Source organism: Cetorhinus maximus, chromosome 9, assembly GCF_964194155.1.
Source record: "Cetorhinus maximus chromosome 9, sCetMax3.hap1.1, whole genome shotgun sequence".
NCBI lineage: Eukaryota > Metazoa > Chordata > Chondrichthyes > Lamniformes > Cetorhinidae > Cetorhinus > Cetorhinus maximus.
Window position 1 is genome coordinate 109,331,027 of NC_135887.1, and position 15,813 is coordinate 109,346,839.

General features: G+C 43.8%; 1 protein-coding gene across 1 annotated transcript in view; it reads left to right on the forward strand.

The window, feature by feature from the left end:
- Positions 1 to 437: 437 nt before the first annotated feature.
- Positions 438 to 15,813, forward strand: part of bet1l (Bet1 golgi vesicular membrane trafficking protein-like) — a 33,618-nt gene continuing 18,242 nt past the window's right edge. The window contains exon 1 of the mRNA XM_078549316.1: positions 438 to 501. Within this exon, the coding sequence (XP_078405442.1) occupies positions 483 to 501 (19 nt within the window). The 5' untranslated portion in view covers positions 438 to 482. The remainder of the gene's footprint in view (positions 502 to 15,813) is intronic.

A 15,813-nucleotide genomic window follows, 5' to 3' on the forward strand; every position in this document is an offset into this window, starting at 1 on the left:
TGATTAACAGGAAGACCCTCCTCCACAGTTTGATTGGCAGGAGGCCCCTCCTCCTCAGCCTGACAGGAAGCCCCTCCTGCACAGTTTGATTGACAGGAAGACCCTCTTCCACAGTTTGACAGGAAGCCCCTCCTGCACAGTTTGATTGACAGGAAGACCCTCCTCCACAGTTTGATTGACAGGAAGACCCTCCTCCACAGTTTGACAGGAAGCCCCTCCTGCACAGTTTGACTGACAGGAAGTCCCGCCTGCACAGTTTGATTGACAGGAAGACCCTCCTCCACAGCTTGATTGACAGGAAGCCCCTCCTCCTCAGTTTGACAGAAAGCCCCACCTGCACTGTTTGACTGACAGGAAGTCCCGCCTCCACTGTTTGATTGGCAGGAAGTCCCACCTCCAATGTTTGATTGGCAGGAAGTCCCACCTCCACAGTTTGATTGACAGGAAGCTCCAGGTTTTCCCAGGATCCAGCGGGCGCAGACATGGCGGAGAGAAACCGAGGTAAGAGAGAGTTGGGGGGTTAATCCAGTGAGGGGAGGCTGATGGAAATTGGGTTTGGTTAACAGGGTGAAGGTGGTTTGTATTTATTGTCCAGGCGCTGGGCTCGGTGTAGAGGAAGGGAGGGAATCAGTTCTGGATACTGAGTAACCAGCAGGATAGGATGAGAAAGTCCTTACATCATCCTCGATTTTATAAATACAGACACCGAGTATAAAACTATTTATTCCTTTATGAATCACTGGTAAGGCCTCAGCTGGAAAAATGATTACACAGGATATACGGCGCATATTCGGCCCTGTCAGTCTTTCTGTTTATGCTCCACTGGAGCCTCCTATCTTAATTTTAAAAGTCTCTATTAGGTCACCGCTCAGCTTTTTTTCAAGAGCAAAGAGACCCAGCATTTCAATTATTTCTTCGTAATACCCTTGCATTTCTGGTATCATCCTTGTAAATCTTCTCTGCACATTCTCCAGTGCCTCTACAGAGTATTCTTTTCATAATATGGTAACCAAAACTGCATGTAGTTCTCTACGTGTGGTCTAACTGAGGCTTGATAAAGGTTTAGCATACTGTAACTTCCCAATTCAATTTTCTCCCAAAGTCCAAATGGTTAATGTAAACTGTGAACAGCAGTGGTCCCAGGACAAATCCTTTGGAACACCACTTCCCACCTTCTGCCACTCTGAATCAATCTCTTGCTCTTCAGGTAGCATGCCCTAAGAGGGCATTGGTAACCGTGGACTTCCATGTGTTGGTCCATGGTTATACTTGGCAAAGTACTGTAGTGGTTTGCTGTTGCCTTCTGCAGGTTCGGAGTGACCAGAAGACTTACCAGGCTCTTACCGCCTGCCATAGGTGTATTAGAAGGACTTACAAGTTGATGATCAACCTCGTTGGCCACGTTACAAAGTGTTTTCCTTGACTGCCAAGTCTCGGAGTGGGACTTGAACCCGGAGCCTCTGGCTTAGAGACAGGGACATTACCCACTGCACCACAAGACTTCCCACTCCCTGCTTTCTATCTTGAAGCTAGTGAGCAATTAATTCTGCCACTTGTTCCTAACTCCACATTCTCTGACCTTATTAATTAGTCTATTAAGGGGTACCATATCGAGGGTCTTATAAAAATCCAGATAATTTAGATCTACTGCATTACTTTTGTCTGCTCTCTGTTACTTCCTCAAAAAAATTAATTAAGGTTGGTCAAACTCCTGATTTTCCCTGCACTCTGTTGAACGCTAAATGTTTGCTATTGTTCTACATTGCTTGCCAATATAGTTGCCCATTTTATTTTCCAAGTTCCAATCTCAGCCCCTCAAAGTCAGCTTTTCTCCAGTCTTTTAATTTGGTTTTCATCACACTTCTGTCCTGCTCTATCATCATCTTAAAGCATGTTATATTATGTTCACTATTGCCTATTGTTCCCATACTTTTACTTCTCTCTGCTCTGGTTCATCCCTCATTACTAGATTCAATAGTGAATTTCTTCTTTCACCTCCCATCTTCTATTAGCTGGTCTGTACACTAAAGCTATTGGTGTGATTGATCCTTTTATATTTTATCGCTATCCATTTAGATTCTATTCTTGTCTTGCTAATCGCTGTGTCCCTTTTCTTCTACCACCATTATATTATTCAAGTATGCACAGCTTCTCCATTTCCCGTTTTCCCACTCTATCTTTTCTAAATATGTTATACCCTGCAGTGTTTAGTTCCTACTCCTGATTTTTCTGTAGTTATGTCTCCATAATCCCCACACTGACTGGTTCCTCCTGCATGATTGCCACCAGTTCCCCTGTTTTCTCACGGTCACTGTGTGCTTTGCTGTACAGACATTTTAACTTATTTTTAATATGCTTTCCTCTCACTTTGTTTAACCATATTTTTAGACTCCCGTTCTATAACTCTACTTATTCCATTTGCCATCACTATCCTCTTTACATTATTCTTTCCTGTGTTCTCCTGCCCTGCTCTATTTACATTTAGGCTGCTTACATTTCTTGTAGATTTCGTTAGCCTTTGCCATCTCCCTATTTACCCTTTCTGCTAGGACGCTGGTCCCATCCCAGTTCAGGTGCCTGTTCCATTAGTACAGTTCCTTCTTGTCCCAGAACTCTGTTCTGTGAAAAGGAACCCCTTTTTCCCACATCAGCTCTTTAGCCATGTGTTAATTAGGAGATTTACTAGATTGGGACCAGTGTGAGGGTCTTCAGTCATGTGAAGAGACTGGAGAAGCTGGGATTATTCTCCTTGGAGCAGAGAAGTTAAGAGGAGATTTAAGAGGTTTCAAAATAATTAAGGGAGTTTGATGGGGTAAAGAAGGAGAAATTGTTTCCGCTGGCAGGAGGGGTGGTAACCAGGGGACGTAGGTTTAAGATAACTGCCAAAAAATAAACATGATGAGGAAACATATTGTCTATGAAGCAAGTATAATAATTTGGAATGCGCTGCCTGAAAGGGTGATGGAAGTAGATTCAGTACTAATTTTCAAACAGGGAGTTGGATCAATGCTCAAAGATTTGCAGGTCCATGGGGAAGGAGCAGTGAAGGGGATTAATTGGATAGCACTTGAATGGCTTCCTTCTGTGCTGTAAGATTCTATAACGTATTAATATATACAGATACAGACAGATCAACATAAACTATATCATAAAATGGTTACAGCACAGAGGAGGCCATTTAGCCCATTGGGTCTGTGCCGGCTCTCTATAAGTGCTCCTTAACTAGTCCCGCTCTCCTGCCCTTCCCCCGTAGCCCTGCAAATCTTTTCAGATAATGAACAAATTCATTTTTGAAAGCCACAATTGAATCTGCATTGAATGTGCTCTCAGGTAATGCATTCCCAATCCTAACCACTCATTGCATGAAAAAAAAGTATCTTCTCTTGTCGCTATTGCTTCTTTTGCCAATCATCTTAAATCAGTGTCCTTTTGTTCTCGACCCTTCCATCAATGGGAAGGTTCTCCCCATCTATTCTGCCTAGACTCCACAAAATTTTGAACACCATCAAATCTCTGCTCAACCTTCTCTAAAGAGAACGGTCGATCTATCCTCATAACTGACGAGCCTCATCCCCAGTACCATTCTCGTAAATCTTTTGTCCACTCTCTAATACTTCCACATCCTTCCTGAAGTGTGGTGCCCAGAATTGGATGTGATTTGTGATTGGACAACATTTGCTAAATAATCCTCAGTGAGCTAAGAATTACGCTGACAACCAATTTAAGATCGTCAGTCGGGCTCGCAGTGTGGCGGGGCAGTTTTTGTGTGTGCTAGAAGCTACATGTATTAATACACAGGGCCCTGTTCTTTGCAGATAGAAAGAACATGCACACATGTGCCTGTTTCAGCTAAACAAAATAATTGATGGCCATTCATTGGTTCATTTCCCCAGGGCAATGTCTTGACCAATCAGAATCAGGCTGCCTGGTTTAAATATCAGACAATGCTTGGCAGTTAAGTGTTAGTCACCATCAACTGATTCATTCTCCATGGCAATGTCTTACCAATCAGAGTGTACTTGCCAACTAATCAGCACTCTTCTCATACAGGATAAATATTTTGGTATTGGTATTTTCTTGTAAATTGTCCTGATGAGTGCAAGATGAAAATCTTTGACTAAAATGTCTTTTTTTCAGCAATACTCAAGTTCTGTGCTACCAAACAACTATTTATATACCTTTCTCAACCTGCCCCGCCACCTTCAATAATTTGTGCACATATGCCCCCAGGTCTTTGTACTCCTGTATCCCCCCACCTGCCATCCCCCTTAGAATTGTACCCTTTATTTTGCCTTTCCTGGTTCTTACTACAAAAATGTATCACTTCACATTTCTCTGCATTAGATTTCATCTGCCACATGTCTGTCCATTCCACCAACCTGCCTACACCTTCTTGAAGTCTATCACTGTCCTCATAGTTCACAATACTTCCAAGTTATGTATCATTGACTTTGTGTCCATGCTGTCCTGTTTATTTCTGGGTCTTCAACTTTGCTGGAAAACGCGTGATACTTTATTAATACCTTTTGGAAGTCCATATGCACCACATCAACCACATTACCCTCATCAACCCCCTTTCTGTTATTTCATCGAAAATTTAAACATGATTTTCTCTTAACAAATCTGTGGTGATTATCCTTAATTATTGCACATTTGGTCAAATGATTGATTGTTAATTTTGTCCTGGAGGGTGGGTTCAGTGAATGACAAAGGGGAGGAGCAGTATATGATGGGATAGCAAAAATGTATAAAGAGAATGAGATGGAGAAAGAATGGATGAAACAGGTAGGAACATGAAAGGGGGAAGAGATGTACTTGAGCAGCAGGAAGGAAAATAGATGGAGAAAAAAATAGGTGAGGGCAGAAAAGGGAGAAGGATAGAATGGTGAGAGCTTAGCATAGAGAAGGATGCTACAGGGAATGGAGCCAAGCTGCAGGTGGCAAATGGAGTGAGTGCAGAGACAGAAGCTGGGGAACCAGGAAAGGTAATTTTAGAGAGACAGAGAAAATAGCCCTGTAATGCTTGTCTCAGCAGGCTATATAATTTACAATCCACTCTGCATCCAAATGAATTTGAAATATGTCACTTAATATGACCTCGGTTTGGTTTATTTAACTTACTTAATTTGAATTAGTTACTTCAATTTTTCTGAGCTGAATAACCTTGCTTTTAACAGGAGTTGATTGTGGACACAGAGCATACAGTTATGGTGTTAATGTGTAATCTGTTTACCTTATGGCTAGATTGTGGTGCTTGTGTCAACGTGGCAGCCTAGCCCGAGAGACTCCTGCCCTTTCAGACACTAACTGCTACTGTTTGTACAATGTTTGCTTCAACATCTTTCTGAGCTTCAGCAAAGAAAAAGACAAGTTTATCTATAGCATGTTTCACAACTTCAGGAAATCACATAGCACTTTAGAGCAAGCAAAGTACTTTTTGAAATACAGTCACTTTTGAAAGGTAGAAAATACGACAGACAATTTGCGTACGACAAGCTCCCATCAACAGTAATGTAATAGTGACCAGCTAAATTGTTTGTGATGTTGGCTGAGGGATACGTACTGGTGCCAGGACACGGGAATGCTCCCGTTGGTCGTCTTCAACTAGTGCTCTGGAATCTTTTACACCCATTGGAAAGAACCTTGGATTAATGTCTCATTATGTCTCAGCACCTCAGAGTGCGGCGTGACTGCTCCCTCGCGACTGCCCCCTCCGGCAGCATGACTGTTCCCTCGCGACTGCCCCCCTGCGTCGGCGCTCGCTCGCGACTGCCCCCCTGCGTCGGCGCTCGCTCGCGACTGCCCCCCTGCGTCGGCGCTCGCTCGCGACTGCCCCCCTGCGTCGGCGCTCGCTCGCGACTGCCCCCCTGCGTCGGCGCTCGCTCGCGACTGCCCCCCTGCGTCGGCGCTCGCTCGCGACTGCCCCCCTGCGTCGGCGCTCGCTCGCGACTGCCCCCCTGCGTCGGCGCTCGCTCGCGACTGCCCCCCTGCGTCGGCGCTCGCTCGCGACTGCCCCCCTGCGTCGGCGCTCGCTCGCGACTGCCCCCCTGCGTCGGCGCTCGCTCGCGACTGCCCCCCTGCGTCGGCGCTCGCTCGCGACTGCCCCCCTGCGTCGGCGCTCGCTCGCGACTGCCCCCCTGCGTCGGCGCTCGCTCGCGACTGCCCCCCTGCGTCGGCGCTCGCTCGCGACTGCCCCCTCTATTTATGCTGTAGGACAAAATTATATGAGAATTTATTGGAGCTTGTAACGAAGGCAGCATAATTATTGTGGGGGACTTGAATCTTCATGTAGATTGCGCAAGCTGAGTTTGTTGAATGCTTTTGTCACAGTGTCCTAGAGCAATACAATGTGGGACCAACTAGGGATAAAGCTACTTTACATCTGGTATTGTGCAAGGAGGCAGAGTTAATTAGTAATCTCATTGTAAAAGATCAGCTGTGCAATAGTGATCTTTGTCCAACTGAATTCCATAGTAAGTTTGAAAGTGACATACGCCATTCACAAAACAAGAACCTTAAAGCCAGTGACATAGGTAGGAGGGGAGAGCTGGCTCAGGTTGATTGCACAAATGCACTAAGTTTTTGGTGATAATTAAACTGTGGAAATATTAAAAGAGACCATTTAAAATGTTCAAAAATACATTTAATTGATAAACAAAGATTCAACAAGAGCTTCCGAAGGAGGTTAAGAATAGTAACAGATTAATAGAAGAGGCTTATGTTGCAAAGAATCATTGTAAATCTAAGGATATGGGAGTGATTTAGAAACCAGCAAAGGGTCACCAAAAAGTTGTTGTTAAGGGAAAAATAGAATATTAGAGTAAACTAGCCAGGAGTATTAAAACAGATTGTAGGGGCTTTTACAAATATATAAAAAGAGAGTAGCTAAAATAAACATTGGTCCTTTAGAGGCAGACACAGGAGAAATTATCATGGGTAATGAGTAAATTGCAGAGGTATTGAACAAATATTTTGTCTATGTTCACAGTAAAAGGCACAATTTTCAAGCAGTAATAGAAGGTAACCTAAGGGGGTATTAAGAGTGAGGAAACTAAGGTAATTAATATTTACAGAGAAAAAGTACTGGAGAAACTTAAGGGACTAAAATCTGACAAATCCCCAGGACCTGATGATCTACATCCTAGAGTTCTAAAGAGAAAGCTGCAGAGATAATAGATGCACTGGTTATGATTTTCCATAATTCCTTCAATTCTAGAATGGCCCCAGCAGATTGGAAGTTAGCAAACGTAACTCCGCTATTCAAGTAAGGAGAGGGAAAAAGGGAACAAGCCGGGTAGTCTCACATCAGTCATTAGGAAAGTGCTGGAATCTATTATTAAGGAAGTCTTAACAGTGTGCTTAGAAAATCATAGTATGATCAGACAAAGTCAACATGGTTTTACAAAAGGGAAATTGTATTTGACAAATTTTTTAAAGTTTTCTGAGGATGTAACTTATAGGTCTATAAAGGGGAATCAGTAAACGTAGTGTACTTGGATTTCCAAAAGGCATTCGATAATGTGCCACAAAAAAGGTTAATATGCAAGATAACGGCTCACGGAGTTTGGTGTAATGTATTAGCATGGATAGAGGATTGGTTAACGGCAGGAAGCAAAGAGTCAAGAGAAGCGGGGCATTTTAAAGTTGGCAGGCTATAAATAGTGGAGTACCACAAGGATCAGTGCTGGGCCCTCAACTATTTACAGTCTATATTACTGACTTGAGAGTCAGTGAGCTCAGTTGGCTAGATGGCTAGCACATGTCTCCGAATAACGTTAACTGTGCGAGTTTAAATCCTATTCCGGCTGAGGTAGATTTGGGACCTGCTTCCTCACCCTGCCCCAGAGAATGGATGGCAATGGCAAACCACCACTGACAAAAACTGCGATGAAGACAACTCGGGATGAAGTATCAGCAGACTGCGAAGATAGGACCTGCCTTCAGGCAGCACACATATGAATGAATGAATTAACGACGTAGACAAAGAGACAGAGAGTAATGTATCTAGGTTTGCTGACGATACAAAGCTAGGTTGGAATGCAAGCTGTCAGGAGGACACAAAGGGGCTGCAAAGAATTAAGTGAGTGGGCAAAATATGGCCGATGGGGTATAATGTGGGGTAGTGTGAAGTTCTTCACTTTGGTCATAAGGATAGGAAAGCAGAATGTCTTTTTTTTAGAAAGGTGTGAAACTTGTGAATGTTGATAGTCAGAGAGACTTGTGTGTACTCATACAAGGAAGTTATGAACATACATACGAATTAGGAGCAGGAGAAGGCCATTCGGACCCTAGAACCTGCTCTGCCATTCAATAAGATCATGACTAATCTGATTGTGGCCTCAGCACCACTTTCCTGTCTACCCCCGATACCCTGACTCACTTGTTGGTCAAGAATCTATCTACCTCTGCTTTAAAATTATTCAATGACCCTGCCTCTGTCACTCTGAGGAAGAGAGTTCCCCAGACCCCCGGCCCTCCTGAGAGAAAATATTTCCCCTCATCTTGCAGAAAGTTAGTGTGTAGACACAGCGAGCAATTATAATGGCAAATGGTGTGTTAGCCTGTATTGCAAAGGGATTGGAATATAAGAATAAAAAGATCCTGCTACAATTCTACAGGGCTTTAGTGAGGCCACACCTGAAATATTGTGCGCAGTTTTGGTCTCCATATTTAAGGAAGGATATGCTTGCATTGGAGGCAGTGCAGCAAAGGTTGACTAGATTGGTCCCTGTGATGAGAGGGTTGTCCTATGATGAAAGGATGAGTAAATTGGGTCTCCTGAGTTTAGATGAATGAGATGTAATCTCGTTACAGATGTTCGATGAGGCTTGACAGGGTAGCCACTAAGAGATTGTTGCCCTTTCTTGGGGAATCTAGAATGTGTGGGCACAATCTTGGGATAAGGGGCCAATCATTTAGAACTGAAATGAGAAATTTCTTCACACAAAGGGTTGTGGATGCTCCATCGGTGAATAAATTTAAGGCTGAGATAGATTTTTGGCATCTCAGAGAACCTAAGGAAATGAGGAGCGGGGGGGAAAGCAGAGTTGAGGCCGAAGATCAACCATGATCCTATTGAATGGCGGAGCAGACTTGCCGGGCTGTATGGTCTACTGATGCTCCTATCTCTTATGTTCAGTGCCATCACCCTCAGGACTGACTCGCAGACTCATTGTGGACTGCACTGGGAATGTCAACCTAGATTATGGGCTCAAGAGTTTGGAGTGGAACTCTAATGCACAACCTTTTGAATAAGGTGAAAGTGCTGCCCAATGAGCCCCAGCTGACCATAGATCTCAGAAGTAGTGATAGAAGGCAGAGTGGCCATTGTTTTGAAAGTAGCATTGTGTTTATAATATATGGAATGGATTGGCCAGCTTGCTTCAATATTGCGACCAGCTGTTTTATTGGTCCTTTGTTTTAAAAACACGAAGGAGCCCAGAAGTTCCACATCCATCTCGTTCCCCTTTCCCTCCATGCCCTGATTTCACCATAGAGGGGATATGTGGTGACATTCCTGGACTCCCTCTGATATCCTGTCTGACACCACAGCCAGCAGTGAACATGTCAGGATGAAGCAGGTATCCTTGGTGCACAGAGTCACTTATATGCTTCACATAGTATATTCAGAAAGCAATTGCCAATTGAATGTGGGGCTAACCCATGAAGGGCGCAGGAGGGAAGTGAATCGGAGGTCTTCGGCCAGATTAACCTGTGTTGCTGACTCTGACAAAGAGACAAAGGGCGTGTCTGTGAATCTGCCATATTCATGGGTGGATACCCCAGTAACGCTGGCACTGCCATGGGCATCCAGCTCAGTATTTGGGTCCCAGGATTTGGGCCATGGTGAGGGAGTGCAGGCGCGAAGTCAGAAGAACCAGGGAAAAAATAAAAATTTCTTTTATACAGCAAGCTGCCACTATCTGGAATAGTCTGCCTGAAAGAGCAGTAAAAGGAGATTTAATGATTTTCAAAAGGGAATTTGATAAATTCTTGAAGGGAAAAAAATTTGCTAGGCCGTAGGGAAGATCAGGGGAGTAAGAATATTGTCCTTAACTGAACTTTTAAACAATCCTATTTAAGAGTTTACAGAGAGATCTTGAGCAATAATCCTTTGATCTGCATTCAAATTTACCAGCTAACCGTGCAAATTAACTCAACAATCTGAACAATAATTTGCCAACTATGCGTAGAAGCTAGACAGACATGGCTTGCAAAATCCTGATTGCTGCCTGTCTTCCTCGTTTAATGAAAGTTAACACACATTCATGGTTCCCTCTCCAAGTGGTAATCTAAATTCCCTTTGACAATTTATAGATTCTTATTCAAAACTGTGGCAGAAAGTTCCATATCCTAACTAGACTCCCTATTTAAGTAAAAGCTTTTCTTGCCACTGATGCTTAAATTTGGTTACTTGGTGCACTGCCCATGGAGATAATAAGTTATTAGTTACCTTATAACTTTGAATCAAAAGGATGATGGTGTTGGCGAATGGAACACTTTTGTTGGCGGCAAGTGTTCTCCTGGCCTCAGTAAGGATTGGCAGCTTAGTATTGATTTGTGCTGTGGATACACCGAACTTATCCACACAGGCATGTTTCACACAGGTGATGTTTGGGCTTCTGGGATATAGTGTTTTTGTTATAATCTGTACGCGGGTTGTAACAGATATGGTGGAGTTGTTCTGTTAATGTACTTGTAGTGGAATTATAGTCTCTGCTTCAGAGACCATTGTGTAGTCTTCACAGATCAGGTAGGAACGCCCACAATTATTGCACAGAGAGTGCATTTTCTGTTGCTCAGTGACCATGGAGCAAATGTAATTGCACACAAGGTAATTTTGTCCATTCCCCTGCTTGCATAATTTAGTGAGGAGACAGTGATAATTAAACTCGGTATCCTGGTATGAATGATGGAGCACTGCAGATGATGCCCAAGAGCATTGACGGTGTCTGATTTAGTTGTGATCTAATGGAAGATTACTTTTGATTATTAGTCTCTCTTCTCTTTCCCTGATGCACAGTATTGTGTGTGCCAGACAGCGGGACTCTCCATGGCTCTATTCCATTCCCACAAGGCAGCTTGTGACATTGTGAACGCTCGGGCTGCCAGTTTTGCAACTGATATTTCCTCATTTCCCAGGACGCTGGCTAACAGACTGAACTAGCAGCACGATGGCTGCTTCTCTCTTGTCAAAGTCCAGGCCAGGGAGGCAAACAAAAACCATGAAATTGCCGCTTGTGCCTATTTAGAAAGAACAGGAAGACTGAGTGAGAGCAGGGGTGAGTGGGTTATTCAGGATGAACTAGTGCAGGAAAAGCCAGCACAGAAAGACTAAGAACAGAGGATGACCGGAGGAAAAAATTGTGCACATTGGGACGGAGAGAGACACCACAGACAGCAGAAAACCATTTCAGAGAGGAATGAGAGCATGATAAATTAGAATAGGGGTTGGCTACTCTGCCTCTTGAGCCTGTTGCTCTTGATTGTTGGGGTTTCTCTGATAACTTGGAGTCATTAACCAGAGCAATACCGAGGTTCTCCCACAGAGGGCACCAGCTTCATCCCTTTTCTGAAGAAGAGACATATGGAGTCGAAACGTTAACTCTGTCTTTCTCTCCACAGATGCTGTCAGACCTGCTGAGTTTTTTCAGCAATTTTTGTTTTGTTTCAGATTTCCAGCATCCGCAGTATTTTGCTTTTATCACCCCTATTCATGCCTGCCTGCCTGTCTCCAACAGCTGTAAACGTCCAACCCAGGGTACAATGACACAGTCAGTAAATTAGTAAATAAGGTCATTATCTCAGCTTCCACACTGCACTCACCCTGGATGTAAAAGATCCCATTACACTATTTCAAAGAAAAGTGGTAGAGTTCACCCCGGAGTTCTGCCCAATATTTATACCTTAAATAATGCCACTAAAAACATTATCTGGCCATTTATACACATTTGTGGGAGCTTGCTGCACACAGATTGGCTGTCCTGTTTCCTATTTTACATCAGTGACTGCACTTGAAAACATATTTCATTTCCTGTGAAGAGCTTTGGGATGTCATGAGATCGTGAAAGATGCTCTAGCAGGCTTGTCCAACCTGTTCACGTGGGGGCCACATTTCAACATTTTTCTCATTCAAGGAGCCGATGAGAAAATTTCAGAAAGATAAACTTAATTTCAAAAAAATGCTGAGGTATGAAAAGAAACAACCTGTTAAGCAAAGAAAACATAATAAATAACGATGAGTATTAGAGTGTAAGAGGGTGTGTGTGTGTCCGGCTCACTCCCAGTCTCGGGTGCCCACTCGCTCACCCTCACTCACTGAGAGAGTGAATAAGAATGCATGTTGGCGTGTGTGTGGGTGAGGGTGAAAGAGAACCATGATACTGGGAGTGAGCCAGACTTATGTTCACACTCTGCCCCCATGCACATTCCCTGTCTCCCCCCAACCCCTCGCGTCCAGCGCCCCCTCTCTACCCTTCTCTCTCTCCCCCACAGCCTCCAGTTACTCATCCAGTCAAGACACCATTAGGCCCTGCTCTTGCTGCCTCAAGCTCCTGAGCACCTCCGCCCTGCAGGCCTCACTCCCTGGGTCCAGGTCCTTGGCTCCCTGCTTCTGGGCTCCACGGGCCTGGCCTCACCAGCCTGCCCTGCCTAGCGGCCATCGCTGGCCCAGCCCACCCTGCGGCCCTTGGCGGCCCTCCCCACTTCTCTACTCCCACTCCCTTGGCCCTCACTGTCCCTGCTCCTCAGGGCCCCCTGCTGGATAGCCCTGTGCTATAGAAATGCAGTTTAGGCACTGCTTCTGATAATGGGAACTATTTACTGCCATTTGCCTGATACAGGATATAGGGAGGGCAGTGTGAATGGTGGAACTTGTAAAAGGATTTGATAGATTGTGGAAGAACTTGCATTTGTATGCCTTTCATGACCCCAGGATGTCCCAAAGTGCTTTGCAGCCAGTTAAGTACTTTAGAAGTTAGTTACTATTGTAATGTAGGAACTGCAGCAGGAAGTTTATGCACAGCAAGATTCTACAAGCAGCAATGTGATAATGATATATATGATGCTCTGTTTGAGTGATGTTGATTGAGTGATAAATGTTGGTTGGGACACTAGGGCGAACTCTCCTGCTCTTCATTGAAATAATGTAATTGGATCTTCTACATCACCCGAAAGGGGTAAATAATAATGCCTCCATTTATTGTATCATTTGAAAAGCAGCACCTCAGAGTGCAGCACTCCCTCAATATGACCCCTCTGACAGCATCCCGCTGCCCCACTGACTGTGCGGTGCTCCCTCAGTGCTTCCCCTTTGTGCTGCTCTCCCTCAGTACTGTGCCTGAAGTGGGATTTGACCCGTGATCTTCTGAATTATAGATGAGAGCGCAACCTTCTGAGCCACAGTTGACACGATTAAATTCATTGACTATTTTGGACAGGTCAAGCAGCTATACTCGCATGTTAACGTGTAACCTGTCTCTAACTCCTTTTAGTGAGCACCACCAGTAATCTCCCTCAATTGCTTCTTGCAAAGATGAAAAAGCTGAGGAAAAATTGACCCAACGACTGTGTTATTCTGCCCTGTCCAGCTCAGATAAAACAAACCCCTTCACTGATCAATCACTTGTTCATTGTAGATCACTTTGTCTCCAACATTCTTCTGTTAGTCATGAAGTAGCAACTTCAGCCTGACTACAAACACCCAGAAAGACTGGCTGGACGAACAACTGTTCCATTCCACCTGAATATGCAATCTGCTTGAACCACTTTGGTTGTCTTACAGCTCAGCTCCACCCATTTTAGCGACTGTGACTGTTTGACACAACCCCATTTTGAACAGGTGCAAGAGAGTGGAGAGGGAGGGGGGATCAAGTATCCCTCTATAGGGACAGATTTCATCTATGTATTCCTGTTCAAAAGCAATCTACTGCAAATATTGGAATAAAATCAGAAAATGCTGGAAATAATCAGCAGACGATTTGGTGTTACCTGACCTGTGTTCCCCGTATTTTCTGTTTTTATATCTTTCCTGAGGTGTGGTTCTCAAACTGCATCCAGTACTCAAGATGAGATCTACTGAAGCAGCACTTCTGCCATTTTGTATTCCAACTTCTTTGAAATAAAGGCCAACATTCCATCAGACTTTTTGATTACTTTTTGTACCAGTGCACTCATTTTTAGTGATTTGTATGCCTGGACATTCAAATCAATTTGCTGTTCCACAGCTCCTAGTCTGTTGCCATTAGGAAAATATTCCAATGTCTTTCTCGGATCCAAAGTGGAAGGCCTCACTCTTTCCCACAATCTGCCACAATTTTTCCCACTTAATTAATTTTATCTTATGTCCAATTGTAACTTCCTTCTTGTATCTGCACAACTTAATGTGCATCCTGACTTAGTATCATCTGTAAACTTGGATAAATAACTCACCCTTCATCCAAGCTATTGACAAATATAATGAAAAGCTGAGGCTTCAGTATAGATCTCTGGGAGAAACCACTTGTCAAGTTTAGCCAATTATCCCCACTCATTTTGCGAACCAATTACCAATCCATGTCATAAGTACCTCCAATTCTATGCACTTTCATCTCTAATTTCTTCCAGCGCTCCAGGTTTTAATTGTTCCACATTGGAGGTCATGCCTTCTGCTTTCTAGGCCCTAATCCCTGGAATTCCCTCCCTATATCTCTCTCTCCTTCAAAATACTCATTAAAGTCTGCCTCTTTGACCAACCTTTTGGTTATTTGGTTCGATGTCAAGTTTTGTTTGATAGTGCTCCTGTGAAGTAACTTGGAATGTTTTACTAATGGTAAAGGTGCTATATAAATATAAGATCCTAATATTATAAAATCTTTTACTGTTAACCTTAATATCACTTGCAAGCTTGTCTTTGCCCTCATTATTTTCTTTGTATCCTTCCATTGTCTTTTGTAGTGCTCTCGGTCCATCGCATTTCCACTTGTGTATGCCTCTTTATGCTTAATACTGTCTCTTTCCCTGTTTGTTGACCACGGTTGCCTAACTACATGAGTTAAGCTTCTGCCTTGAGAAGCATGTACTGGTTTTGAATTGGCCCAAATGTTCCTTAAATGCCTGCCACTTTTTGCAGGTTCACTCATTAATGGGTCAATTTATTTCTCACCATTCAGAATTTGCTGTACTTGTATTTAAAGTCTTTTTTTCTATGGTAGGGGAATCAAGGATAAGGGAGCGCAATCTTAAAATTAGAGCAAGGCTATTTCGGATTGAAACTGGGAAGCACTTTTTCACACAAAGGGTAGTTGAAATGTGGATTGGTCAGGAAAACTGGACTCTGCGTTCCGGGAATGACACCAGAAAAGGGCTAGGCTCTGCTCAATCAGTGGATTTCTTCCAAGGTATTTTAGAGAATAGGAACTGTTTGTATAACTAAAATAGCATTATGGTGCAGCAATGAGTTCTATAGACTGAGGGGCAGTCACAATTGTGGGAGTACACTGGGACATTTCACTCCCATCGCAGCCTGCACTGATTGAAGATTAGCCAATAATTGCAACATATTGCTGTTTATTTACAATCAAAAGAATGACAACATATCATTTTGAAACGATTCGCAGCCAGAGCAAATTTATTGGGGCCTGTATTGAAGGGGAGGCTGCGGACTGGGGCCTGTGTTGAAGAAGAGGCTGCGGACTGGGGCCTGTGTTGAAGAAGAGGCTGCGGACTGGGGCCTGTGTTGAAGAAGAGGCTGCGGACTGGGGCCTGTGTTGAAGAAGAGGCTGCGGATCATAAAATTATAGAAGGTTTATGGCATGGAAAGAGGCCACTTGGCTC